This window comes from Triturus cristatus, chromosome 4_2 (genome assembly GCF_964204655.1).
Source record: "Triturus cristatus chromosome 4_2, aTriCri1.1, whole genome shotgun sequence".
Classification (NCBI taxonomy): domain Eukaryota; kingdom Metazoa; phylum Chordata; class Amphibia; order Caudata; family Salamandridae; genus Triturus; species Triturus cristatus.
Window position 1 is genome coordinate 357533813 of NC_140586.1, and position 26188 is coordinate 357560000.

At 44.2% G+C, this 26188-nt stretch overlaps 1 protein-coding gene across 1 annotated transcript in view; it reads right to left on the bottom strand.

Annotated features, from left to right (window-relative positions):
* Positions 1-3923: 3923 nt before the first annotated feature.
* LHX4 (LIM homeobox 4) overlaps positions 3924-26188 on the bottom strand; it is a 180468-nt gene continuing 158203 nt past the window's right edge. Inside the window, exons 3-6 of the mRNA XM_085601767.1 lie at positions 21766-21968; positions 19899-20053; positions 11380-11551; positions 3924-9278 (exon numbers count right to left, since the gene is read on the bottom strand). Coding sequence (XP_085457893.1) covers positions 8884-9278; positions 11380-11551; positions 19899-20053; positions 21766-21968 — 925 coding nt within the window. The 3' untranslated portion in view covers positions 3924-8883. The remainder of the gene's footprint in view (positions 9279-11379; positions 11552-19898; positions 20054-21765; positions 21969-26188) is intronic.

Consider the following 26188-nt stretch of genomic DNA (forward strand, 5'->3'; position numbering starts at 1 on the left):
AGACCTCACTGCCGGGGCATATGAGAAAGTTTTTCTATTTTTGGACTGTGGCCAAAATAGAATAATCTTACTATGGGCTAATTATTGTTGCTATGTCAGTGCAAAATGAATTTGTTCTGTTTTTTACCTGGTGTTAAAGTGGATGTCTTATGGCCCGAAGTTGTAGGTCTGTTGTTTTTCTAATGAGATAGGTCCATAACTGAAATAAGAGGCATGTCTGGCATCTTCACAGTGGCGTAAAATAAGCCCCCGCAGCCCCCTCGGTGCAGGGTGGGCCCTCAAGCTCCAGGAGACCTCCTCTGCAAAAGTGGTAGGTGGTGGCCTGGGGAGGGGGCCCCCTCCGTGTACTTTGCAGGGGGGCCCCCTCAACTTTCGTTACGCCACTGCCCCACGCAATCCCACTAACGCCAGTCACAGGCTAGAGCAGGGCCGGACACCCCTCCCATCGCCGCTGAAGTGGTGGCCGATCCAAGGAGAATAAAGGCTCACCCGGCTTGGGGCAGGTATCGGCTCCGACGCTGACAACTCTATGCCGCTCGATGGGTGCGGCCGATACTGCCCCCTCCGCCCACGATGGTGAGAACGCTGTTGGTGTGGGATCCACAGAGCCAGCCGCATGGGCCCTACTGACAGACGCCCACCGCGACGTTGGGGGCGCTGCAGGGCAGGAGTCAAGGATAAAGGGCGATTGAGGGGTTCCACTTCCAGGACTCCACGCCGCCCGACTAATGTAGCCGAATCCACCCCCGACAAAGAAAATGCCTACACCTGGGATGCACCAGAGCCAAGGCCGAGGAACCGTGGAGGCGATCCACTCCCAGGCCCCCACGCCACTCGATATGCCTGGCCGGTTCCACCGCTCAGTAGGTGGGCTACTGCACCTGAGGCGTTGTCCCAGTCCGGTCCGCAAGGCCAAATTCCGTGAGGCCCCAGGCACAGGAGAGGCAAGCTCTTCGACTGTTGGATCAATAAACAGCCCAGGTGTGCAAAGGGCTAGAAGGGAGAAAGTGCTTGGCGTGTCAATGCAGAAGGCCAGGATGAGCCAAGGCGGGCCAAGCCTCAATGGGAGGTGGTGACAATAGCCGGGGTGAGGCAGGGTGCGGCAACTCTGGCTCAAAGGGGGGGGGGGGGAGAGCTCAGGTCAAGAACCCCCCCCTCCCAAGCACCCCCCGTCAAAGGTGTAGCGCACTCACCGACCTCCACTCAGCAGATCAATCACTGGGCCCGAGGCAGGAGACCGGTCAGGAGCTGTGCAGGCCGCCCTTGGAGCGCCGCCACAGGAGGAGAGGTCCCGGGACCGTGGTGGGGAGGGTGGGGTTCAGGAACCCTGAACCGATGAACTCCGCAGCAACCAGGAAGAGGCCCCACACCTTCAGGTCTCAGGAGCGTCAGGGACGACTCGGGCAGGTCCCGCTCTCCGAGACCCAAGTGCAGTCGATATCTATCCCGTCCCCGGAAAATGCCAGGCCACACCCTCTCATCAAGGCAGCGGGCGGGGAGCCAGATTGGAGTCAAGCCCTGGCCCGGAGCAGAAGGATGGCTAGCGGATCTCGGGGCCCCCGTCACTCGATATAGAGGCTGATCGTTTGGCTGAATTAAGCGCTGTCATCCGCAGGTGCCCACAGCCCCGCAGGCCGGGCCCAGGAAGGCGGAGACGCGGCCAGGCAGGGGGAGGGAGGGTCGCCTCCACGATCAAGGTGCCAAAATGCCTCAGCCCTGAGACCGACCAGGGCGGGCAGCACTCAACCCGGCAGTTCGTCGCACCGGGGGGGCTCCGGCAACAGACTGGGTGAGCCGGAGCAGGAGAGTGAGGGCAGAGCGGCGAGGCTCAAGAACCGGGCACCGCCATTTTGGGAGCCTGCAGGCCGGAGTTCAGGGCGGATTATCACCACAGCAGGTAGCCCCGCAAGTTATTTCTTCGCACAGGGCACTCTCAGCAGTAGGTACAGCAGGGAACCAGTGGGGGCTTGTAGGAGCACTGATGGCAGCGGATTCCGACGCGGATGACGGAGGGGTCCGGAGCACTCTTAAAGTACGACCGCTATCTTGACGCGTCGGCCACCGTGTTAAAACATTTTAACTAGGGGTGTGCGGTGTTGGAGGCCATCATATAGGTATCATTATCATCCTGTGTGCCCTAACTCGAGTCATGCAGCAAATATTTATATCTGCCTTATAAACAAATTCTCTTAGTGACATCTTAAATCTTTCTCTCTTATAAAGCATATTTTCAGCTGTGTGTCTTGTTTTGTCTGGTTCTAAGGTCTGGGTTGATCATATATTGTTTATGTAGTATGAGATTGGAAATCCTTAGTGTTCCTGCCCTTGTCGAAAAAAAACATAATACATTTCTTATGGCTCTTGTTTGTAAGCAGGGCTGTTTTTATTAGCTACTTTTTTTGAAGCCTCTGTTAGTGTCTGGAAGGAAGGTGATGAATTGCATACTCATGGGGCTTCTGTTCAGAGGGGCGATCTGTGACTTATGCACTAGACATTTTTAGCCTATGTCCTTGTTTCTGTTTGGAAGGCGAGGGCTCATTGTCGATTCGTGGTTGGAAAGGTATCGGTGTATTGCGTGCTAGTTAGTCTGTTTGGTGGTGCTCCTGTTCCTGATTGGAAGTTCAACAGTGTATTGTGTTCTAGCTGTGTTGCTGGGCTGTATTCCCGATCCATGAACTAAACCTAAATCGGGTGTAATAATGTGAGGTGGCCTGAACCTTTTCTATCTATGGTGTCCTTGTTCTTGGTTGGAAAGAGTGTTTTTTTATTATTGTGTCTGGTCGAAAGTGTGTATTGGTATGAGGTGTGATTATAAGTTTGGGTTGGCTTTTGGTACAGTAAGTGAAGTGCACATCTGGTGTTGTAATTGTGAAGGAAAGGTTTGTTGTGTTTTGTGTTTCTGAAGAGGGGTGTGTGTTTTACTGCTGTCTGCAAGCTCAGAGTGAGGGGATGTTTTGTGATGTTAAAGTGTACTCTAAGAAGAGATGATGAACTTGGAGTAAGCAGGATTCTGAAGTTGCAGTTAGTCTTTGCTTCTAGTTGATCATCAGTTTACCATTTTACGTGATGAATAACTGGAGCAATTGAAAAAACTGCCTTATTCCGCACCCTCTCTAGCCATGTATCTTAGGCGATGGAAGGCCTTCATTTTGCTTCACCCTTATACCTTTAATTGCAGAGTATAGTTCTACCCAAAATCCTGAAAGTAGACATGTTTCTCCAAAAAACACCATGTTAATTTCAGAAATCCCATCTCAGAGTCTACCTTGTGAAGATTAACAGCCTCTTCTTTCTTCATTCCCCTGCAGTCCTATTTGGCTGCTTTGTTTTACAGACCCTAAATACATCAAAACTTTGGGTCTTACTGTGTACGTTGTTTTCTTGCCATTAAGACAGGTGCAGATGGTTGAATTGCCCAATGGAAGTGAGTACTTCAGTTTCCGTGGAGCTGTTATCCGATGGCCATGCTGCCTTGCATGCAATATCGTCACAGTGTGTATCGACGCTTCTCTTAAGACAAAAGGCATTGTGCATTAGTGTCCTTTTTCTACTTCATGTAGCCCACATTTCTCCAGGCATGATGGTGAGGGATCCTCCATCATCTGTTGCTCTACAGGGCCATTATTTACTAAATATTGAGCAGGTGCCTACGTGATGCAACGTAATTTAGTAATGCTCATGCATACCTTTAAAAATAGTAAATTTATGATGCTTTTTGCGTCGTGCAAGCGCCTGCTCAAAGTCTTAGTAAATAAGCTGCAATATGTTCCAAGTTTTAGCGAGATTGAATTTTAGTCCTTTTTCTTATGTGTTCCTCAAAAGCCCTGTCTGTTATTACTTAAAAGTAGTGCACAACTGGAAAACTGATTAAATGACCCCCAGCACCCAGAAATGTACTAAGAAGGTTCCATATTTATTTCATGTAGAGTTTTTTAACCATATAACACATCTCATGCCAGTGCACAGGAGCTGCTGCAGACACAATGGTCACCGTGACCAAGGTTTATTTTCAAAGACACATGGCAATAAATAGACAATCATTTCAATATTTATCCAGGAAACAAGACGCTGACTTTTTGCCGGAACTGTACAAAATTTACACAAGGAATAGTGCGGGGACGGACAGCTGGGGTTGGGAGAGTGCTTGTGACTGTTTCGTACAATAGGGTAACCATGTGGATTGAACAGGGCTCACTTGAGCTACGGCCTGAAAAGTGCATAACAGAGTACCCAAGCTGGCCAGTGCAAATTCAGGATCTGATGTAGACAAAGTTTCCCTTTTGTGTCTCACTTCAAAAAATCGTCCAGATAGATTTGTCTCTACATTTAGTTCCATCGGAGGCCATATCACATTCCGCACAGTCCTTTCTATGTGGCACAATATTATGACATTTCAGCAAGTTGTCCCCAATCGCCTGATATATAATGTAGTATACAGTTTGAAGATTTTGCTTGGTGGTGCTTTTGATGAGCGGATTAACCTGCTTAGAGTAGTACACTTTGCCAGGTTCCAGACTAGTCTTGAGAAGATAGAACAGTTCGTGTTTGGGCTGCTTTACCTCTCAAAACTATCCCAGTGCCAAGTAGCTCAGGCCAGTATGGCGATTTATACTCCCCAGTGGAAATGATTATGGTTGATTGGGAAAATCTCTTAGTGTCATAGGCCTATGGTATTCTAGCCTTACATGTGGGCCTCTTGTCTCGAGATGGCTGGAGCTTTTGAGGTCCGATGCAGATTAGAGAAGGGTCCCGTATCTCTAAGCAATATCCTTGACAGTTGGTGCTCAAGCTATAAGAGATGTTTCTAAACTCTATTGGAAAGGCAGTGGGATCTGTAGCATATCAACTTGATGTATGCTGTGCTTCATGTGCCTGCACAACCTGTGAATGTGTCATTTGTATACCAGCGAATGTGGGGACGAGGTTGGAATTCTAGGTTTTCTTATTGATGCCTCATGCCTCTTCATGGTTATTTGGATTTCTTGATGTCTTACTTCGGCAGAGAGTAGAGGGACCTGTGGATTGAGGTAAATCTTGTAAATGTGCCTTATGTTTGGTTCTGGCCACCAGAAATCTGACTGTATTTGTGAATTTGTAATTTGGTGACACTACAGTGCCAGAGCTCAAAAAGCCTTGGATAGAAATAAGCTTCATTCTCCCAAGTCATAGTGATTACAGACTGTAGAGATTTGCAGTCTTAAATTGATCTGTCGCCATGTTGCGGGACAGCCTGTCAGGTAGAGGTCTTGTGCTAAGTTGTGGTTAATGCCTTGAGAACGCTGCCAGGGTTGGCTCGTTTAACAAATATATTGCCAATAGGACACTGTGCCAACTGAGGATGATCCTGGCCATCTGGAGAGGCAAGCAGCTAGATTGTATTTGACATACAGTCACAGAGATCAGATAGTCCTCATGGAGCTGCAGTCATGCAAACATTTTTTTTAATGTGAAAGATTTCTAGCTCCAAGCTCAACACGCTTATTGTGTCAGTGTGTATGTTTTACTACAGAAATCAAGTTGACTAGTGTGCTTTTTTGATGGTCTAGTACTCTATACGTGGAATGCATTTGCAGCCTATAGTGAACAATATGTTAAAGTGCATGTGTTTCACGTAAGCCATCCTGTTTCATGGTTCTCCCAAATAATTCACGTCAGCAACCAGTCTATTTAACTGCTCACCCATTATCTTAAAACTTTTTATTTGTCTTCAGTTGTCTCAGCAACCCCTCCTCATCTGTAATTCTCACTTGTTCTACTGTTCTAGCCTCAGCAACACCATTTTTACAGACTTAAAAATTATCACTGCCATTGGTCACAACCAATTATTCATGTAATTACTTGTCTACACCCCACTTTGTGCTCCTCGCCCTCTCCACTTGATGGTCTCAGTAGCACTTCCTCTGCCTCCTCTCCACTCAGAATCCTTCTCTTTATCAGTGCTTAATAATCCTTCTCTTTGGTGGTCATCTCTAACCTTCAGTGGGCCAATCCCAACTACTCTCCTCCATTGTGGTCCTTCAGTAGTACTTACTAGCAGGCTTCTTCAGTGCACCTCACCATTCTTTCCTCTTAAGTAGCCCTCAATAGTCCTGCTACTTGTTCCTTAGTAACATCCTCAAAAGCATTTCTTTTTGGCATCTTTCTCCGTCATTTTCCCCAATCATGCTTTTGTATGTGCACCTTCTTGCCTGGTCCTCTCACAAAGGCACCCCACCGACCACCATCTTGTCTTTTTTTTGTGGATCCCACATGTCCTTTCCTCCATGATTGTCAACTGTTAACCAACAACCTGATACCACCCTGAAGGGAGAAGGTGATCGCAAACCTCCCCTTGACACTCTAAAGAAGATATTTAAGAACTTTACCATGAAAGTTAGGCAGAGGTACCAAACTTTCCTATTGCTTTCTGCAGTGGGTGAGGATGTTGTACCATCAGACTATGCAGTGGTAACAGGCAATCCCATTGACAGCTGTAAGGGTAACACAAATTATGTCATGAGCTCAGTGAGTTTGAGTTAATCCCAGGTTTCTGTCCTCCTTACTCGGATTAAACAGTGTTTATGATGAGGAAACCTGTCTGATTATGCCTATATTAATGTACCTACAGAAACTCAATCTCATGAACACACTTAAAACTCTCCATCTAATGCATAGCATGTGCCTTTAAGATTGGATCCCTCCTATTTATACATCATTGTAAGATCATTTTCATGAAAGCATTCACAGGAGACTTTCTGTATATATGTATGAAAGGTGGGTTCCTTCTCTGGAATGATAAAAGGAGCAGTTCTTACAATAAGACACAATTAATAGAAGTCCCTGTGGATTATGTCACCTATCCGATATCCTTCTTATGGGATCATTTGTGAATAATCCTGTGTACGGATTTTCTTATGATTGGTCTAATTTTGAAGATGTTGCTGTGAGAGAGGCTTCTTTGGATTAACTAGTTTGGGATTGATTTGGCGACTGTGTCTCTGTGCTGTCTCTCAGGAAGAAGGGTCTTTGTTAAAATTATCCCTCAAGCGATCCTTCCTTATTACATCAAAATTGACCCTGTAGATGGACTGTTCCTATACATTTCTAAGATTATGAATTTGTGAACACCAGTTTGAGTTCCCTCCTTTGTACATGGGATGATTCAGCCTCAGTGTGGAATAGTGGCAAATCCTGCTTAAAATTGGTGGTCTTTTGGAATGTTTTTTTTTTATATCCCATTGTAAGAAACAACCCCTGTTAGACTTGTGAAAGAGGTTTCTTTTAGATAGACGTCTGTCGTGCATCCTTTGTATTCTCCTGCATGAGCCATGCTCGAGGCTAAACCTGTATTGTATCCCTTTTATTCGTAGACCTATAACTGCTTCATCTCATACACTGTCCTATAGTTGAAGTCTCCTGTGGATGAACTTGCAGTAGATCCCTACTCTGACGAGAGATGTGTGTAGATTATTCTTTTGGATGTGCAGGTAAGGGATAACATATTTCTTAAATAAGCATGTGGGACTTTCCTCAAATGACCTTTTGATTGAATTTGTCTTTGAGGAAAAGTGGCTGTGTGGTGGAATCTTGCAGTGATGTTACATGTAGTGTTAGCCTCCGAGCCAAAATGCAAACTGCCTTTAGTGTTCCATAGTGCAAGGCAAACTCACTCTACAGATCACGCACAACCATGTCCCTAACATTTACTGGTGTTGTAAAATGGCCAACACAGTAATGCAGCTCATTGTAGACCCTCAGATACTCAGATGAATTAGTGAACTTATGTGCCATCATATTTTAGCGGATATATTATTGGCACCAAAAAAGGGAATAAAATGTTAATGTTAGAGATGTTCATAGAGTGCATATACGCCAGAAGGGCCTCCCATGTCCTGTGCCCTTCTTGTGTAATACTGTCGGTCTTACAAGCCATGAAAGAGACATGCTTTTGATCATCTTCCGGTCCTCCAGTAGATGTTGTGAACAGATTATAGAAGCTTGTTGTAAAGTGTACATGCCCAGTAGAGATGGGTTTGTCCACATGCTTTACTGTTTTTTTATGCGTGGTACCTGTAGCGCCTATTTGATTGAGGAACTTAAGCTCAGTGAAGAGATGTTTGCACTAACCCAGTCTTGTAGGAAGAGTGGAGCCCTGCCACATGGTGCCTTGTATGAGAAACGTAAACTTTATTCACTTAAAAACAGGTAGCCAGTGCAGCCCTATATGACCGGGATCAATTTGGACCCTTCTGCATGTGCATGTGTGTGGCAGATCCTAGCAGCAGAGTTATACAACTTCCCACTTTATTATTGGTGGTACCACAATAGAGAAAATAGCAGCTGTGTTTTCCAATCTCAAAAATGCTGCAGGTTATCTCAGGCTTGTTGCTTCATCAAAGATCATGTCAAAAGCCAGAGGGTACAACTGGAAATTGCAGGAAAGGGGTTAACTGATGTGATTGTCCAAGACCCTTATCTTGCATCTTCCATTTGGGAGTACTGGCATTATCATCACGGATAGCTCTTATGAAAAGCAACCATGCTTTTTAGAGACCTTGGAATCCTCAAGTGCTCAGACAGTGTTCCAAGCTCCAGAACACATGACTGGTGTCAGATGTCTCAAAAGCGTTTTGTCTTGGTATTAACAGTGTTAGGTGAAAGTTCAATATAGTCCTAGAGCTGGTTAGGTGCAGGTGTGTGGGCAGTGTGCAGTGCTCACAGCAGACTCGCCTCTCACACAGGTTGATTGAAAACACCTTCATGCGTGGAAACTGCTTAGCAGAGAAAGTGGGCCGGTAGCTGGGACTTTGAGCCTCACAGGGTTCTCCAAGGCCTTCGGCGGTCTAGTGACTAGTGTCTCTCTGTTGACTCCTGAAGCCAAGAAAGCGAAGGAGAAAGCAGCTTTTAAAAAGGAGTGTGGTCCATGTCATCAAGCCAGGAGGCTGGGCTCGTGGGGAAGTCCGGATAGCCAACACTACTCCCTGTGGAGAGATCGGAGGTGGGGCCACCTGCCAGGGCACGCAGTGTCTGGCCCATTGCCTGTCCTCCGTGTGCATGGACTCCCACTGAGCTGTCCATGGAGTATGCCAGTCCATTTAGTAAAGGGGTGTGTGGAGGGAGGGAAGATATGGAGGAGGGAGACTGGGGGATCCCATAGGGGCTGCTGTCCCTAAGATCTTGGTAGGATTGTCCTGTTCCATCCAGTGAGAAGCTTCCATTGATCAGCGGACCACTTGAGATGTCCCCAACACTGCCATAAATTCCATTGGTGTGGCCCAGTTCAGAGAGAATCTGGTCTTCTGTGGAAGGAAGGAAAAGAGGTTTGAAGGAGAGGCTCGTAACTAGCCACCACAACAAGAAGGTTTTCCAGTCAATCCTGCTAGGGTGCCAAAGGATATCATGCAACCAGTGATTTAATGTACCCATTGCCTGGCCTGAGTCGAGGCTAGAGACATACATAAAAGGGAGGGGAGCAATTGGAGAAAAGAATGATTGAGATGAAGAGAGAGTAGACTTAACAGTGAGATGGTAAGAGGGAGAGAAAAAATGGTAAGAGTAAGGGGTCTGGTAACAGAGGGTGAGATGCAAGGATACAAAGAAAGGTGGCATGGGTACAGCGAAATGGCTTGACTTACAAATGTGTGATAGAAGTATGGAATGCAACATGCTCACAGAAATCTGGTTCAATGCTTTATAAAATACTGCTGCAGGCACAAATAGAGGAAACATTGCCATTATCACTCCAGCCTAATTATTCATTTAGTAAATAGAATGTGTGTACTCCAGGTTTAGGCGCACATTTAACAGATCAACAACATCACTTCCATTCCCAGAAACAACACAACTAATGTAAAAACCAATGGGCTCCATTCTGCCCCAAGTGGGAGGGTCACTGCAAGCAGGTAATGGATCTTACATTCTTGGTTTCATAGTTTGGTGTCTTTGGTAAATAGAACTTCTAAGCAGCAAGTACTGATCATACAGCCCCTGTTATCAACCCAACAGGGATTGGTGATGCAGGTCATACTATCAGCTCTTGCTTTGTGTGCTTGAAAAAACACTCTGGCATGATCACAAAGGGTCATGCCAAATCACATGATCACAGTGGTCGCAAAGGAGGATCTATACATCAAAACACTTAATCATACCACATTCCCTCCCTCCGTCCTGTCCCACTCTTTAGATTTATTTCCAAGGGCACACGGCTTCTCTTCCTAAAACATCTTGCTGTGTCCCCCTCTGTGATCTCTCCTGTCCTCTCTCTAGTTTCTCCTCATTTACGCCAAAGTATCATCCACCATCTACTATCTCTTGTAACTCAGTCTCTAACACATCACTTTGACCTCCACCACTATGTTCTCTCTCATCTCCTTCTTTTGCATCACCTCCATTTCTCTTTATCTCCCTTATGCCCCCTCTTCATTCTCATGCCAGTCAGTCTTCCCAATCTGCTCCTCTCCTAATTCTACCAGCCATCCTCCTCCCATTCAGCCTCTTCCTTTATTCTCCATAGTCTCCACTCTTACTGCTTCTTCTCCATAATTTACCTGTTCCCTAATATTCTTACTTTCATTCTTCCCTTTGGTCTCTTTCATTTCTCCAGTCTCCTCCAATTCCTTATCCACGATCTTGTCCCTTCCTCACAGTAGTCTCACGCTCCCTGCCTTTACACATTCTCTACTCCCATACTCATGTTTTCTCTCCTTATCCATCTAATTCATCTTACATGGCCCTTTCTCATTCTTTAGTATACCTCTCCTTCACTATAATGTTTGACTTTCTCCTCCTAGGCATCATACCCATACTTTTTCACCTCTGCCACCCTAGATATTCTTGCTTCTCCTCATGGCTTTGTTCCCAGTACAGTTTATCCCTTCTCCCTATAGCCGTTCTCCTCCTTCCTGTATAGTCAGTGCCATTCCTCCACCATAGGCTGTCTCCCTCCTGCTCCAACATCTCTCCTTCGCTCTCCAAAATGTCTGATCCCTCCACCATCATTCCTTCCCCTAATCAACCCCCTACCACCCGAGGCGGTCTATAAATTATTTCCTTCCCATTCTAAAATACCTACTCTGTTTTGTTTCCTTCACTATGTATACTATAATGTCTGCTTTCCCCTCCATACTCTGTGTCCTTGTTCTCTTTTTCCATTCTGGTTCCACCTCCCCACTCCATAGACGTCTTCCCTTTTCATGGTCTTCCTCCTTCCTCATTCATAAATAATCTCTCTTCTTCGCCCATACATTCCTTGCTCCTAGCTAAGAGGCTCTCTGCTCTCACTCCATTCACTGTTTTTGATGAAAACGTTCTTAGTTTTTTCCAGATGCTTCTTCCCCTCTTATAATTTCTTTCTAACCCCTCAGACCTACATGCGGGCTTTAGACCTAACCTAGGGCTTACCTCGGAAGCTCAGCTCACTGTCGCTCACTCCGCAGTCCTCTGCTGAGCTCTCCTTCTCATGCTTGCTCACTCCCCGGCTCCTCTTCACACTCTTGTAGAACTGCCCCCAACGGTGGCGCCCTGCATCCTTCTTTAGACGTTTTTCCTTTGCCCGACGGTTCTGGAACCAGACCTGTAGCACAAGATATAAATATGAAAGCCCCTCCAAGGAATTCCCCCCAGGTGATCTGATGAGACCAAGAACTACACTCTTATGGTCGGGACTCACTGTAAAGCTGAGTACTGCATTGCATGCTAAAGATCTGGTTTAAGAAACCATAATGCATGCAAATAATACCATGCCTATGAGATATATCCCTTATTTCACAGGTACTATGTAATTACTAGGATTCATACGCTTAATGGTTTTTTAAACTTAGAAAACACTGCAGAAAGGGCACAAATCTAATGGTAATAATTCTGGTAGTAATAATACCGATATCGCCAGTTCTTACACCAGTAGAAGTACCAATAATACAGGTATGTTCATAGCTGTTGCAACTTGAAGTAGTAGAACTTGTAATAGTGCCACTAATTGGTGTAAGAGTAATAAAAACTGTATCAATAATGCTGGTAGCAATGGGGCTGCTGGCAGATGTAGTTGTACAATTAGCACTGGTAGTAGCAAAGGCTCTGGTGGAGATGTGGGAGGGAGTAAGGGGCAGGAGGGAATTTATTGATAACCCTGACAGGAGGCGATTTAATGAGATTTTCGACTGGAGTGGATTTAAAGGAATTTGTAGGACCTCCTTTGATTGTAATGGCACAGTCCTTTAATTCATCACTTAACCTAAAGATGCACTATACAACCATGTGAATAAGTCTCAACATAAAATGTGTTTTATATAGCTCAAATTGTAGAGATTAAATAATCAACTATAGTTTGTTCGTAACCTAGTGAAATCATCTCTGTGTTGTTTTTCCAGCTCTGCCAATTGCTCAAACCGTCCACTAACCTTCTTAGCCTGTTGTTTCAGAATATATGAAACAAAGCTGATGGTCTCTCCTCTTACTCCTGCTTGTAATGCATCCTAGATCACCCCTCTTGATACGTTATGTCTATTAATTTCCAGGAAATCCGTTATCCACTTTCTCACGTGGGCGACATACTGAACATTGAGAAACAGCGTCCTGTCAAAGGTCCACACAACCTGGCTCCTAGTTATCCATAAGCCAGATATTTCTAAAATTAAGGGGTTGTGGTCAGAATTGAGTTGGGGGTGGGGGGGTGGGGGGAGGTCTCCTAATATCAGCCTTCCCCAGTAGCCAAGAAGATATTTAAAAAAAAATACTCCAGCCGGACTTTCCATGCTTCGAAAAATCATAAAAATGTTACTAGACTTGCAGGTCTAGTGACTTAAATGATCTACTCAACCTATTTATAATGCTCTTGACCCATAAACTGGTTTTAAATTATCTGAGCGTGGGCAAATATTTAAATTCACGGAGCCACCATTTTCATCTTTATCACATATAAGAGCACCTTAAATGTGTGAGTTCAGCATGTCTGCTTTACAAATAACACTTTTGTTTGATTTAATCGACAAACGTTTGCTCCATATATAATACAAATCTAGCCACATACAGGATACACATGACCGCTGACTTGCATGTTAGTTCCTTAACAGCATTAACAGGACGGGGCAGGAATGTTTCTTAAATCATGTTTAAAAACTATAACTTTTTAATAAATACATACCTAAATCATGAAGAGTGTAGCACATTAATTTGCAATCAGCAGGTTTTCAGTTGAAATGGCCACAAAACTTCCCACTGACTTGTGGTTTTATTGATAAAGCTATATAGTCAAACTAAACTCTGATCCCTTGTACCTAAGATCTTTGGTGTCTCCCTAAACACCTTACCGATCTCTGCGTTCAAGTCACTTGGACCTAGCTGCAGTCCCTAGAGATAGGAGATCCAGCCAAGGAGACTGAGCCTTTTATTTCTTGGGCCCAGAGCTTTGGAACTCTCTCCCCCCAGATCTGAGAGCCTGTTGATCACTCTCAAGTTTCCGTAAGAGGCTTAAAACGTGGCTGTTTTAACCATGTACCTCAGGATTAGCTATTAGAACATTCTTTGGGTATCTTTGCTGTTGACACTGTGCTGGGAAACCGTTGTTTGGGTAGCAATGCGCTCTATAAATGTGGTTGTTAATAATATGGCAAGCATCTAAACAGAGTAAAGTTGCTTTATTACACATTGTTCTCGCATACTGTTTTATTGCTTATATTTATTATGTATTTCACACCAGAAGGATTTTCAAGGATAGTGAATAAACCAAGAGTGCAAATTGGCAGAGTATGCCCAAATGTGGTTCCCTTACTCACTTTGCCACTGGATTCAAGCAGGCCTGGCTGATGAGGGGTGTTACCCCGAAACCGGCCCCAGGATGCTTGTTTCCAGTCCAAGGAAGACCAGGCTTGGCAGTTCGAGCTGGACTATTCCCATGATGCACAGGGTCAAGACTGATTTGCATATAGCTAGGTCTGAACAGGGGGGAACGAAGTGAGCTAAAGAACGATGATGGATTCAACCCAGATCGGTGACTGGACGTGAGTGTCTGAAAAGTTTCAGCGCTCCGTCCATCATCATCACCATAACATGGAAGTATCCAAACACATACATCATATGTAATAAAAAAATATCCTGTAACGTATTTATAAGCAGTAGTGCTACCTTTTTTAAATACATACCTGAAGAGGTGAGTTGGAAATTTTGTAAATTAAGCGTTGCTCATGTTTAACTTCTACAAATGCAGCAATATGATCGGGCTCACACTTTAGACCCGATTATGATGTAGGGTGGATTGCCACCAACAGGTTGTCGGTGGAGGTTTTCCCAACATCCAGTGTATTGGTCCGACCGCCAGATTACAATACCAGTAGTCAGAGCGATCTGGGCGGGGGGGGGGGGGAAGTCCGCCACCTCCGACATGCTCAAGGAGCCCATCGGGCGACGGTCAGAGCCTAATCCCTACAATGGAGGCGGGGCCTGCATAGACACCGCTATAGGGATTAGGATGTCAGTTTACAACAGCCTTTTCACGGTGGTCCCAGCGCCATGAAAAGGTTGTCGGAAAGGGTCTTTGGGGACCCCCAGCAGGGCCCCCATCCCTCGTGGGCCACCGCTAAGTGGCCAGGCAAGCACATGTGATGCCCCTCTAAACACCAGTGCACAGTGTGCCAGGCACACACGGTGCCTGGCACACGATGCATGGATGTTTGAAAAATGCTTTTTACTATTGCGGATTGTGCAGCGGCCCTTTTCCTGGGCCACTGCACAAGCTGCCATAGTAAGAAGCGTTTTACAGCCGCCTGAACGTCGGTCGCATTGACTCCTTGTCCTACAGTCTTGTGTCTGAAACGATAGCAGTTGGAAGCTTTTCTGACTGCCATCGCAATGAGGCCCTTTTTAGAGGAATCCCAACCAGCAACTTAGCTGTATATTGACAAAATGCATGTACATAAACCATATTTCAGATTTATGAATACTATGTGTGTGTGTGTGTATATATATATACATATATGCATATTTTTTTCACTGAAAAACATAAAGGTTACTGGGACGTTTATTTATTTGCAAACCTAAACTATACAAACTTTAGAAATTCTAAAGTTATAGTTCCATCTTAAATTTATAATTTACTTACCACCTGTTCTAATTTAAATTTATATTGTATGCACCACCTTCAATTTAGTGTAAGTCGCGCACCTCCATAGACAGTCTTGTCGCCTCACTCGCCACACTACATTAACCATAGCTTGCTCTTTCTCTATGCACTGGTTATTCCCTTGCATATTATATAACTTATAGTATGTTAAATCATACCATTCATAACAACACTTATGACATCTTAAGTGACATTATTTTTGAGAACACAGTGCATGGTATAGTGGCGAGTGATAGTTAATGTAGGGTAGCTACTGAGGTGACAAGGTTGTGAATGGAGGTGTGTGACTTAGAGTTAATTGAAGGTGGTGCATACATTATGAATTTAACTGATAACTGGTGGTGAGTAAATTATAAATTTAAGTTGGAACTATAACTTTCGAATTTCAAAATTTTGTATTGTTTAAGTTGAGTTTTGGGTTTATATAGCAAGGATAAATAAAATGTTCTTAACTACAGCTTACCTTTAACCTCTGGTTTTTAATAAAATGTGCTTGAAAGGGTAGTGTTGATATTCATTCAGTTGAGTGTTTGTAGGTGGAGCGTCATAGAGTATAGTGAAGGGCAGTGCCATAAAGTGTACTATCATAGAGTGTATTGTTCTACAGTGGAATGGAGTGGAGTGGCATACAGTGGCTTAGAGTAAGGTAAGGTGTTGTGCAGTGAAGCAGACTGGACTGGAGTGGCATAAGGTAGCGTGGAGTGAAGTATAATAGAGTGGATTTGCGTTTCCTAGAGTAGAGTGACATAGAGTGGAGTGGTGTTGCATAGAGTTGAGTAAAGTGTCATAAATTGGAGTGTTGTCTCAGACAGTAGAATGCGTTGCCATAGACGTTTGGAAAGTCTCTTAGAGTGTCTACAGTGGCATACAGTGTAGTAGAGTGTACTAGAGTGGAATTGTATAGAGTTGTGTGTTGTGGAGTGGAGCTGCATAGAGTGGACTGTTGTACAGCGACATAGAGTGAGGTAAAATGTCATAAGTGAAGTTGAGTACTATAGAGCGGAGTAAAGTATCTTAGAGTGTTGTGCTGTGTGGTAGAGTATAGTGCCATTAAGTGGAGTAGAGTGGAGTGATATTGCATGCCTTAGAATGTGGGAACTTAGAATGTGGGAAACTGTCGTAGAGTTGAGTAGAATGGAGTGGCATAGAGTGGAGTACAATGCTGTAGAGTGAGTAAGAGTGTAGTGAAGGCCCGCTTTGAGTCTCCATTTTAGTTTCACTTTTTAGCTTGGCTTCTTTTTTAATGGTGACTATTTACATGCCTTACACTTAGACGATAATATACTGTGAAGCTATTATACATGCATTTTGAAAACAGAATAATCTTTATTCGGTTTTCAAGCATAAAACCATAAAAGATACATACATTAAAATCATGGAAAAATTGCGATTAAAAATATTCTAATGACTACATTACAGTCTATCAGACCAAAATATCCTGACTCACAGATGTATATGCAAACAATGTTTTTGTAAAAATTAATGTAAAGCCGGAACCACAAAGTTCAGCCATTCAATAAAAACAAATATAAAAGCAAAGTATACAAGTCCAACCTACGGATATATACCCCCATTTGCAAAGTGCCTTATGCTTGTGCAAACCGATATCACAGAATGCTTGTATGCTCCTAAAGCATATTTCATGAACTCTCACCTCTTACTATGTCTTTGTAGGCAGAGTAATAAAGTGTCTTATGCATTGTGCTATTATAATCCCAACAATCTCACCACATAAATGGCAGCTATTTGCTTATTTCCCATCTAAATTTCTCAAGCGAACAGCAGAAGAAACTAATTTGTAGACCATCTACGATAGAAAGATTAGCATGTTTTGCCCCCGTAGAGCCTGGTTGGACATGAATCAATCCCACAATTGGTTCAATCCAGTATATCATATTCAATTACATGATTTAGTAATTGCAACAGGTTCCCCATTTCCAATAGCAATCGGGCATTGATAGTAAGTAACCAGTCATAAAGAGCTGCATGCTGGTTGGCGGTGCCTGTGCAAAGATGTCTCATGCGGTCTGTTTCAGGATTGCTGGTACTCAGAATAATTACAAAGCTTGTATATATCTAGGTTTATGGACTTTGACCTAGTCAGATGCATTTATAATAAATGAAAACGTTATCATAATCAGGCTGGGCATAGGACAGAGAGAACACGTGAACAGCCCATTGATTTTACTATATATCATCAACGTATCTGTATGTATGAATGTATGTATGTAGTATTTGTTTAGAAGAAACCTAGTCCAAAGGCAGTGGAGTACTGACTATGGTCATGGGCTATTAAATTGAAGCTACTGTCTTGACATGTCACATATCGAGATTCAAAGAACAACACCTTCACTGGGTAGACAGTGCACATTAAAATGTTAATTTGACAAACTGGATTCTGTGTAGGCAGATGCACAATGATTATGCTAATCTTAAACAAATAAATGTAAGAGTGAGCTATCATGTGAATCCGTGAATCACCGACGGTGTTGAGCCTCTTCTATGTCTCGGAAAATCACCTATCTTGTTTTTTGGTTGGCAAATGTTCGTGTCCAGCAATTTCAAAAGCAAGGATTTGACCTACGAAAATGTGACATGTGGAAACATATATCCACTGGGTTTTCGAAAGAGTGTCAAATAATTTGTGTTCTTGTATTCGTGACGTTTCTTAACTTTTTTAACTAGTGTTTGCTCATTCACGTTTGCTATTGCTAAGTGAACATTCGACTTTGGCAGCTCAAAAAGCCACAGGACATGATCTTTCAGTAAAATCTCAATCATTTACTTCCCAACCATTCAAGGAGCCAGTTATCATGCAGGTATCTAATTTTTTTAGGATTAAAATACATTGTAGTACTCTATAATTTTTTTAACATAACGTTTCACAATTATGCCAGACCTTGCTTCTATTTGCTTTCACTTCTTAAGTTCCTCACCAGGTTTATCAAGGACGCTCCTTCACATACTTGCTATACTGAAGATTCCATATTGAGCCTTCGTCTGGACACTATCAGTCTCATTCAGCAGAGAATTTGATTTGATGTTCATTTCCCTATTTATGCACCTCCTTCTTAGAGATGGTAAAAGACATCCCCCATCACAGCCTTAAGACTTCTTCCTGTCTTCAAAGTCCTCACTTTAATGCATGGTCCTGTATAGCTGCTGCCTTACATCACATCTGATGCCCAAATGGTTCTATTTTCTTTCATTATGGTTGAGGGCTTCATTGAATCACATCCATTTTAGAGGACCCCCTTCCACCATAGATCGTAGAGAGTTACTTTGCTGAGAGACATTGATTGGACTATACCAAAACTAGATGCTAACCCCCAGACGCCCCTTATTCAACTCTCTCAATTTTCATAAGGGACTCCTACATCACATTGGGTCCATTACCTAGACCGATTTTTAATTGTTTATTTACATTGCCCTATTCAGTAAAGATGTCTTGCCCCTGTGATATGTGTTCACTCGTTTGTGTTACTCATATGTGTTTTCTCTACTCGCAGTTGACGAGTGCAGATATTGTGAAGTATTTAAGCACCTTTTGAATTGCTTGTAAACGTTTTATATTGGTCAATTGATAAGGTATGTAAACTTTTGCAATTTTTTTTATATTGGGCAATTGATAATGTATCAGTCTTCGTGTCGAACAGTGTAAGGTATTAGACACACTATGCCTTGCTAAAACTATTTAAATATTAGCTATTATATTGAATACTACGACTGTGGACCAAGACTAATCCAAGTTCTCTAGCAAAGTAACTCTATGTCTATGATGGAAGTGGGTCCTCATCCATAAATTCTCAATATTACAGACCATACACCCAAATGCCTTACCATGCCCACTTCATTTTTCTTATTTATTGACAAACTGGAGCAAGGCTCACCAAGAGCTTTTCTCCTTAGTAAGAGATATCAAGCTCCCTGGCTGGATTGCTGCGGTTTAGGAATTTAGCAGGATTCCAGGATCAACCCTGCTAAATTCTACACTGAGAGGAGTGCCTATTGTTATGTAGTTTCATTCAAATGGTCAGCACATTCGTACACACTGAGGCTTTAACTTCTCATCAAATTTAAATCCTTTTTTTATTGATTTTTTTTACACAACAAATTTAGAATACATCATTCTCTTGTTGCCCTGCAGAAGTAGCATGTATAACTCATAATCAGAAACTACTAGACCTTGGCAAAATTGTGCTACATATTCACCAAACATGATCAAGTACTCCTTCAGGTTTGAGACCAGAAGTAGCAGGATTTGGCCCTAGTCCAATGTTGTGGGCCTCTTCCACTCACCAAGAGCCACCTCTAATGTCCATGCCTAACCAGCATATCACACTATATCAATTATTTGTAATAGACCGCACACCGATAAGCTTAATTTGAATATGCAACTGCCCTAAAAGAGACCAAAAAGCACGACTCTAGATGTTACGACAGTAGTTTTTGCGCATGCCTTGCATCAAGGCTGACCACTTCATGTGCACAGCTGATGCCGGTTTCAGCATCCTGCGACAGGAGTGTATGTTCCAGGTGAAGAGCAGATGTTAGACTTAACTTGAAATGATGTGATAAGGTGCATCTTGTATTCAATGACACTGGTTCACACTGATTTGTGCATGGACCTAGAACAAGAGGTAAAAAGGAGGGAAGTTTGGTCTAGCAGCAAAGTTAGGAATATTGATCAATACATCTCCATCATTGAAAGAGTGTCATCTTGAGCACCTTATCAGCAGTTGCTGGACTGTAGAATTAACGCAATTGGAAATGGTCAAGTAGTTTAGAAATATTGGGTTGTACTCACCTGCACAACTCTCATGTCCAGGCCAGTCTCGGATGACAGTTGCTCCCTTACATGACGGGCAGGCTTGGGGGAGTTCTTGTATGCATTCTTTAGAGTCTCCAGCTGTTTGGCTGTGATTGTAGTGCGCGGTCTCTTTGCTCCTGTCTCAGAATCATCTTTTTTTTAAAAGGAAAGCATATAGTGTTTACTCTTGTGGGCCGAAACAAAGATGGGTAGTAGAACACAATTGAAACAAGGTAGTTTGTCAGACTCGAATGTCAGTAAGAAGAATATTTGTCTGCACCCTGAAAGCAAAGAGGTGTTCAGTCTTCCTTTCCTCTGTTCCCACCATATTTAGGCGCTTTCTATCTCCTATTCGATCCACAGACCCTCCATTCTTAGGCAAACTCTCTTTGCCTGACCCCCTCGTCCCTCAGGCTTGTGGAGATCCCTTGGTCCGTAGTTGACTCCCTCTTTTCTTTTCTTCCTGTGGTAACCCTGTGTCTGTACCTGGCTTCCTCTTTCTTACAGCCTTGAGAAATCCCTTTGTACCAACCTGACCTGTTTCCCTCAAGCCTTGACCATTGACATAACAACGCTTGAGTCTGCCCCCCCCCCCTACAGAGTGCATGGAAGAAGGCCCCATGCTCTGGAACCAGTCAGGAGCTCTCAGGCCTGCCTAGCATGGTACTCGGAGATGGTACCTGGAGATAGGGCCCCCCGCACCAGGGAGACTGTGGGAGATATTGTTACGCCACTGGCCTTGACAGTTAACTCTTTGCCTAGAAGACTTCCTCCTCACTCCAGCATTGGGAAAACAATCATGTTAGATCCCCTCTTCCATCCATTCTTGGAGACTCCATTAACCATAAGAGACCTCCTCCAATGCCGCCAGGTTAGAAGCTCTCTCCCTTTTTTTAATCTTCTTAGATAGACCTCCCTTTTATTGCCTGATGGGTGCATTGCGCCCAAAGATTTTGGCATCTACAGTAATATAACTCTCCAGTAAATATATGTAGAAGAAAAGAGAAATAACCAGTGGATATTGTATGCAGTTTCCTGATTTCCACGAGTAACCTTTTAATTCCTACTTTCTAATGGGCTAAATGCCAGGGAAATGAGAAGGAGGCCCAAAGGGAACCTCCCCTGGAGCTTTGGTTACCTAAGAGCTTATTTGCTAGGATATCTGCGTACCCAGTGGAAAGACTCCTTCAGATGGTACGCTTTCTTACACCAGAGCTATGAAAATCATTCCAATGTCAACTTATTCCTCTTGGCTCAATGGCAACCAACTCTTCCTCATCCAAGAGTTACTTAGTTTAGGTTCAGAAACCTCCATAATCCTTGAGTGTTCCTGGTGGTATCACTTCACATTCTTAACCCTCCAAAAACCAGACCCCTTATCACCTGCAAAACACAGCATACTGATCCCTAATCGATCCACTCCAGGTTCTGCACAATCCTGTCTGACCCACCGCCATCCTTTGTTTTACCCTGGTTCTGTAACTCAATCTATCCTGCCTGTGATTCTTGGTCTTGGCCCACTCTTAAGGCTCCAGTGAGGTCTACACCAGCTCCATAGGGCTTTCTTTGTGCTGTTACTTTTAAGACTACAAGAATGCAGGTCTGTGCTCCTCTTTCCTGCTCTTTTCATTTCCTCTGGTAGCAAAGGAGCAGCCCTCCTATGCCATTCCTGCAAGCTAAGCTCGGTGAAGTGGGGAACTCTGCTAACTTTTCAGAGTGCAACGTTCGTTATTTCTGCCCATATTTGGTGGAGGAGTTTAACATTTTGCAAACACCCACTATTTTTTCCTCGTTACCTTTTCGGCATTCTCTGGCCTTTATTCTCCGTCACTGTACTATGTCCATCACCAGTCATTTGACTCACCGTTCTGCTTGGCCGTCTCGTAGTCCTCCTTGCACACGAGCCGCCCGTCCTCCATGAGGTAGAACTCGTCGCCCGTGGCCAGCTGTCGGCTGCAGATGACGCAGGCGAAACAGTGCAGGTGATAGACAAAGTCCTGAGCCTTCCGCACCACCTGCGTAGGGGGGATACCTTGCTGGCAGGCTGTGCACTTTGTGCCATAGCGCCTGCAAGAAACAAAAGCAGCTGATCAGGTACCCATAGGTGAGAAAAGGGTTAAGGGCTCCTCTTCCTCTGACGGTCACCCTGTCTCTTCCCTACTTCACATTTCTCATCTTGTTTTAACAATTTCATCTGCCTCTACTTTCCTTCCTACCAAGTTACTGCTCACCATTAATTCTCTAGTTTTTTGTCATCCCTTGTTTATTCTGTTCCTATACTGTCTACTTATGCTGACTTTCTCCGTGTATCTCCCTCCAGATTTCTGTTCGGATACATGTTTTACACGAGTAAAATCTCTTGTCTTTCCTAGATTGATTGACCAGACTCTGTGGACTCACGGATGTTTAGCCATCTAGCAATATAGCTTCCAACTCTGTCCGCTTTCAAGAAGAAACTGAAAACTTGCATCTTCTATAAAGCATTCCCTCCTTCATCGAAATGCCTCGAACTGCGCTCTCTCTCCTCTATAATAGGGCAGGACAAGTGTGACTGCAGAATGACCTCAGAGGTATACTAGTCCTGGATTAAAATTCAGGAGACCACCAAGCCACCACAGGCACGATCCTGCGCTCCCTCATTAGCTACAGCATCGCTACACAGAGGTCTATGTCACAAGGCAGCACCTGAAAGAGCAATCGTATAAATAAATTAAGTTATTAAGAAACTTAAATAATTCCACATCACCTGTGTTCAATTCTGTAGTTTGCCAGTGGAAGCAGCATATTTACACATATCTGCATAACATCGGACGAGAATTTGTTAAGGTTGAGGGTTGCCTTTTCTAATGAATGATGCAAACAGTTCTACAGGAGAATATCGAACACCCCTGGGATTTGATCTCACAGAGTTTATTAGCAATTTTCAGTTTGAGCTATGAAATATGTACTTTTATGCTGTCTTGGTATTAATGGCCACTTTTTGTTTTTTCAGTGTATGAAGATAATACCCTTTAAATGTGGATATATTGCTCAATATGATCGGAGTGGTAGGGAAGACTGAGTGACGACACTTCTTAAAAGCAAATGATGGGTGAAATGTGTTTTTATTGTTAAGAAGTCTTCTGATAGGGTCCAATGGTACTACCCAGGTTTAGTATTATCTTTTCTATTCAACTGTATCACTGCATGGAATAAATAACACTTATTCATGCCTATCCTCCTAGGTCACCTCGCAGAATCAACAAGCATTGGCATAGCCAATAGGTCTCGCCTTTGGGACCTTATAAGTGTTTAGCCATGCAACAGTTGCATAACTAAATACTTATAAGGTCCCAAAAGCGAGACCTATTGGCTATGCCAAGCGGCCGCAAAAGTGATCGCAATCGCGATCAAACATCAAAGCGGCTGTGCGGCCGTGAAAGTGAAAGTAATCGCGGCACGCGCGCCCGCACACATGCACTGTAGCTCTTGGCTGGCCTGGTAGCACTTTTTGGAGCCCTCTCAATAAGTCTTGCCAGACCAGCGCATGCGCTGGGTCAGGCGAGACCTAAAACTGCCCTAAGTGGTTCCAGCCCTTCTTTTCACTATGAGGAAGAAAGAAAACGGCAGACCTCTCTAAACCTTGAGTGCCACTGAGTGGAATTAATAACATCGTTCATATTTCTATTATTTGTAACCTACTATGTAACTGCCCTGGAATAGGCTCTGCTTCAGTTAAGTACTTTGCTCTTGCCCAGCTTATCATTTTGCTGTGACTCATTTAAACACTTTCCTTTACATGGTCTCAACACTTCCCCCAAATGCTTTTTGATCTTTTCTGTGTTTCAGGATTTTACTCTTGTCAACGCGTTTCACTTACGCACTTTCCTCTGGTTCATTTCATCATCATAACTTTATTTCGATCACACAGATCCAAAAAAGTACACAGCACAAGTATAAAAAACAGAAGTGTAAAAACATCAGATAAATAAGTTAAAAAAACAGTTCCATGAAATAGTTGTGCAAAATACAGGGTACAACGATTCTGAAGAGATTAAAGTGCTTCATGCAAATGATTTCCCACGCCTGAACCACAGCGCATACCCAAAATCTTGAGAGGTGAAAAACTATTACCCCAGTATTGGAACTTTCATAGATTCTCATGCTTTGCCGTCGTCGGAATGGGAGCCTCGGTAAATAAAAAATATATCATAACCATAGAAACAAAAGAGAAAATAGGCTTAGGCCTCATCTCATTTTGTAGTATATCACCCTCTTTGTGTAAAAGAGCCCAAACTTTTGCCAGGACCAATCAGCACAGCCTCACCCCTTGGAACCTTCCTGAGAGAGCTCAGAGCCTCAGATTTTTCTACCGCACGTTGTGCTAGGGAGTCTCCACTGAGCTCTGCTCAGTTTTCTCAGATTTTTCTTTCAGAAATCTACATTTTAACTTCTATAGTGACATTATGTCAGAAAAGGAAAAGAAAGCCTTATTCAGACCCTGTGCTTCTTGTGGAAAGAAGAGACTTTTCATTGAGGATAAGCATGAGAGTTGTATTTACTGCTTATACCCGGAACACAAGGCCACAGACTGCAAGATTTGTCGGACCTTATCTACCAAGACTTTGCGGGACAGAGAAGGTCGGTTGCTGACATGGCTGCAAAAGCTGAAGACCAGGCAGGAGGTTCTCTCTTCAGATGAGGAGGATTCGATTTCTGGCACCTCCTCCAGGAGATCAAAGAAGAGGGGTAGGTCATCTCCCTTCATCTCTGCGGAACCCCCTGTCAAAGCCCCTCACGGGATCTCTGAAAGGTCTGAGGAGGCTGGTCCCATGAAATCTCCTCACGGAAGTGAAAAGGAGAGGCAGGGACAAGCTGCTGGTGTGGACACAGCCTCTAGGGACAAAAAGGAGGTTTCTATATCTTCTCCTCCGTCCCAAAAGGAAAAGCCTGCTAAGAAACACTCTGCAGGAACTCCACAGATGACTCCGGCGAAGAAACAGCGTCCGTCGACGCTGACTAAAGCAGGTACGTCGACGACGATTTCCACAGTAAAGGCTGTTTCCTTGGTTTCGTCGACGGGACCGTCGACGATGTCTGCTTCATCGTCGACGGTAGCTTCATTCTCGTCTTCGACGACGGTTTCCATGAAGCTCCTGTCGACGGCGGTGTCGACGACGAAGACCACGACGACGATGACAAAGACGGCGACGTCGTCGTCGATGCTGATGACGACGAGTTCGTCGACGAGACCATCGACGGTTGTTCCGTCGACGATGAAGAAAGCTCCGTCGACGAAGAAAAAGGCTCCGTCGACGATCCTACCATCGACGACGATTCAAGCATCGTCGACGACCTCGTTGTCGACGACGATTCACTCTCCGTCGACGAAGACTACCGTGCCGTCGTCGATTTCGTCGACGCTTGGGATCCCTTCGACGACGACTCCGTCGACGGGACCGTCGACGGGTAAAAATTCAGGATTTTCAATACAGAGGTTGAAAATTACACCGGACATGACTTCACCTAGGCGGGTTACGCCTTTACCACCATCTATGCTACTAGATGAGTTGGAGGACGAGGATGAGGTTGAGCAGTATGGGGATGCCTACAGTCCTTCAGATCTGCATGTAAAGCAGCAAGAGACTGATACTGAGGAGTATTATGCTCAGGATGAACAGGAGGAACAACAATATGTTCAACAGGAAGTACATCCTCGCACTTTGAGACAGGACATGATAGCTTTACCAGTTGCTCTGGTTACGGACTTGCAGATGATGTTGCAGGACTACAGAGCTCGTTTTCCATCACACCCCGACGTTCCACCAGTGCACCCATCTACATCAGTGGTTCCGCGTGGGCCGGCAATGGACTTGCCACCTCTTCCTAAAGACATACCGCGTACCTCACCAGTGGTGGTACCAGTAGTGGTTCCCCAGACTTCGTATCCGGAACCTACAAATGAGGATACACAGGATGTGGATACGGATGACGACGATGAGGGGCACGTGGTCCCACTTACTGATCCAGGGGATCCGGCTGTGGATCCCGATGACACTGGAATGCAAGATCCGGATGCTGCAGGGCGGGAGACGAACGTGTCGCCTCCGGCAGATATTGGGGGGTTCCATAATCTTATGGAGCGTGCATCCAAAAGGTTTGGTCTTCCTCTCACAGTGGAACAGTCGGACTGTTTTCTATATGACTTTAAGGCACAGTATAAAAAGTCTGTCAGGCCAATTCCCATCATTGAGCATGTGTGGGATGAGGGAATCAAGGTTATGCAGAACCCAGCTACTGTCATCCCG